Raw genomic sequence first — 2,056 nt, forward strand, 5'->3', positions numbered from 1 at the left:
AAAAGAGTTTTTTCTCTATTCATTTTGTCCTGTAATTCTGCCCTTTTAGAAATGTATTACTCAAGCATATTTTAACATGAGTAGGATTAGAAAACCATAGTTCTAGTGAAACCATCATCTCTGTTAATTTTTACCTCTGTGTCTTAATTTCTTTATTTCTAAAACGATGCACAAAAAATGTTAAATAACAAAGCACATGAATGAGAAAATAATGTTAAGCTTTTAACATATTGACAGATGTTTAAAAATCAGCAAAGCTTTTAATTTATTCAAGTTGGCAAAGTGCATACTGTTGTCTTAAGTTAACTCTTCTAGAAATATACTTTTAATTCAAAGCTGCTGTGATGTGTATTATTTAGTTCTATTATGCATGTGTGGTACCTTGTTTCTGCAGAGAAAGGCCAGCAGAGTGCACCACTGTTCCTGTTTTCCTCCTCCTCCAATAACAGGGGCTCTTTCATAGCCGAGGACATTAACAAATCTTGCTGCTTGTCTTGGAGTATCTAGAAGACGGCCAGCTCGAAGTGGTCTAACATAGGAACATACTGGTCTATTTATCCCATTTTCATCCTGGCAGAAATAGTAACAGACCATTTTTTATTACCTTGGCACCCAACACCAGGTTGCTCAGTACTGTGTCTACCCCCTTTTCTTTTTCCTGGAATACACATTAGTATCACTATAATTTTTACTTTTCAGAAGAAAACACAGCTGTAGCTTTGAAATTCAGCCAGGATTCAAACTCAGATCTATGCCAACCCAGTTAAGAGCTGGTGTATGGGTGGGAAGGGGAGCTATCTTAATACTTTTATTTTGTTGTACAGAATTTACTTATGTATAATAAAACAATCTGGAGACATTTTACACATATGCACGTACTGACACAGCCCTGCTTGCTGAAACTGAGGAGGACCTGAAGCACTTGCTGCAGATGGTCAAGGACTGCAGCATTCAATATGGATTGAGGCTCAGTATCAAGAAGACAAAGATTCTCACCACTGGGCCGACTGGCAGCATCGTGATGGATGGTGAAGAGATTCAGATTGTACACAGCTTTGGTTTGCTTGGCTCCACAGTTAACACTTCTGGCACCAGCAACCAGGAAATTAAAAGACGTATTACAATGGGAAAGTATGCTGTTAGGGACCTCTCCAGAGTACTGAAGAGCAATGGTGTCACTCTGGAGACTAAGTGCAAGCCATGGTCTTTGCAATCACTTGCTATGCATCAGAGATGCTGGACAAAGACTAGGGAGGATAGAAGGAGAATTGATGCCTTTGAGCTGTGGTGCTGGAGAAGAGCACTGAATAGGCCATGGACTGCTAAGAAAACAAACAGGTTCATCCTAGAGAGGGTTAAACCAAGCTGCTCCTTGGAGGCAAGGATTCTGAAGCCTCATCTGACATACTTTGGACATATTGCAAGGAGGGACCAGTCCTTGGAGAATGACAGCATGCTTGGGAGGGTGGAGGGATAGTGCAGGAGGGGAAGACCCTCTTATGAGGTGGATTGATTCAGTGACTGGAGTAATGGGGTAGGTGTGTCGGAGACAGTGAGACTGGCACAGGACAGAGCAGGGTTTAGGGCTGTTGCACATAGGGTCGCTATGAGTCACAGGTGACTTGATGGCACATAACAACAAACAACACTATCAAATTAACTCGGCCATGGATTGAACTCACAGCTATATATCTGTTAACATGTATTAAATATCTTCATATATTTTCCATTTTCTGATTGATCAGTAAGGATTAGAACTCATTTCTAGTTTGTTTCCACTGTGGGATTAACTGAGTTTCACAGAAAACTAATGGTTTATTAACCATGTCAACTAAAAGTAGCTCTGAAACCACTGGGGGGAAATGTTGTACATTCTAAATAAGCAATGTATTTTAACACTTGTGTGGCATAACCATTATAGATATAAAGGTCTCTGAAAACTGTTCACTATCATGTTTTTCCATAGAACTATCAAGTATGGAAATACAAAGGAGGAGGAACAGTTGTAAGCAGACCCTAGTGATTGGTACATGGAATGTGAGAGCCATGAATGAAG

At 40.1% G+C, this 2,056-nt stretch overlaps 1 protein-coding gene across 2 annotated transcripts in view; it reads right to left on the reverse strand.

Annotated features, from left to right (window-relative positions):
* Window positions 1–2,056, reverse strand: part of CEP76 (centrosomal protein 76kDa) — a 103,325-nt gene that overhangs the window by 63,429 nt on the left and 37,840 nt on the right. For both annotated transcript variants that reach the window (XM_006897018.1, XM_006897019.1), the window contains one exon: window positions 382–570. In XM_006897018.1, the coding sequence (XP_006897080.1) occupies window positions 382–570 (189 nt within the window). The remainder of the gene's footprint in view (window positions 1–381; window positions 571–2,056) is intronic.

Source organism: Elephantulus edwardii, unplaced genomic scaffold (genome assembly GCF_000299155.1).
Source record: "Elephantulus edwardii isolate Elephantulus edwardi_28Jun2011 unplaced genomic scaffold, EleEdw1.0 scaffold00196, whole genome shotgun sequence".
In the NCBI taxonomy this organism is placed as follows: Eukaryota; Metazoa; Chordata; class Mammalia; order Macroscelidea; family Macroscelididae; genus Elephantulus; species Elephantulus edwardii.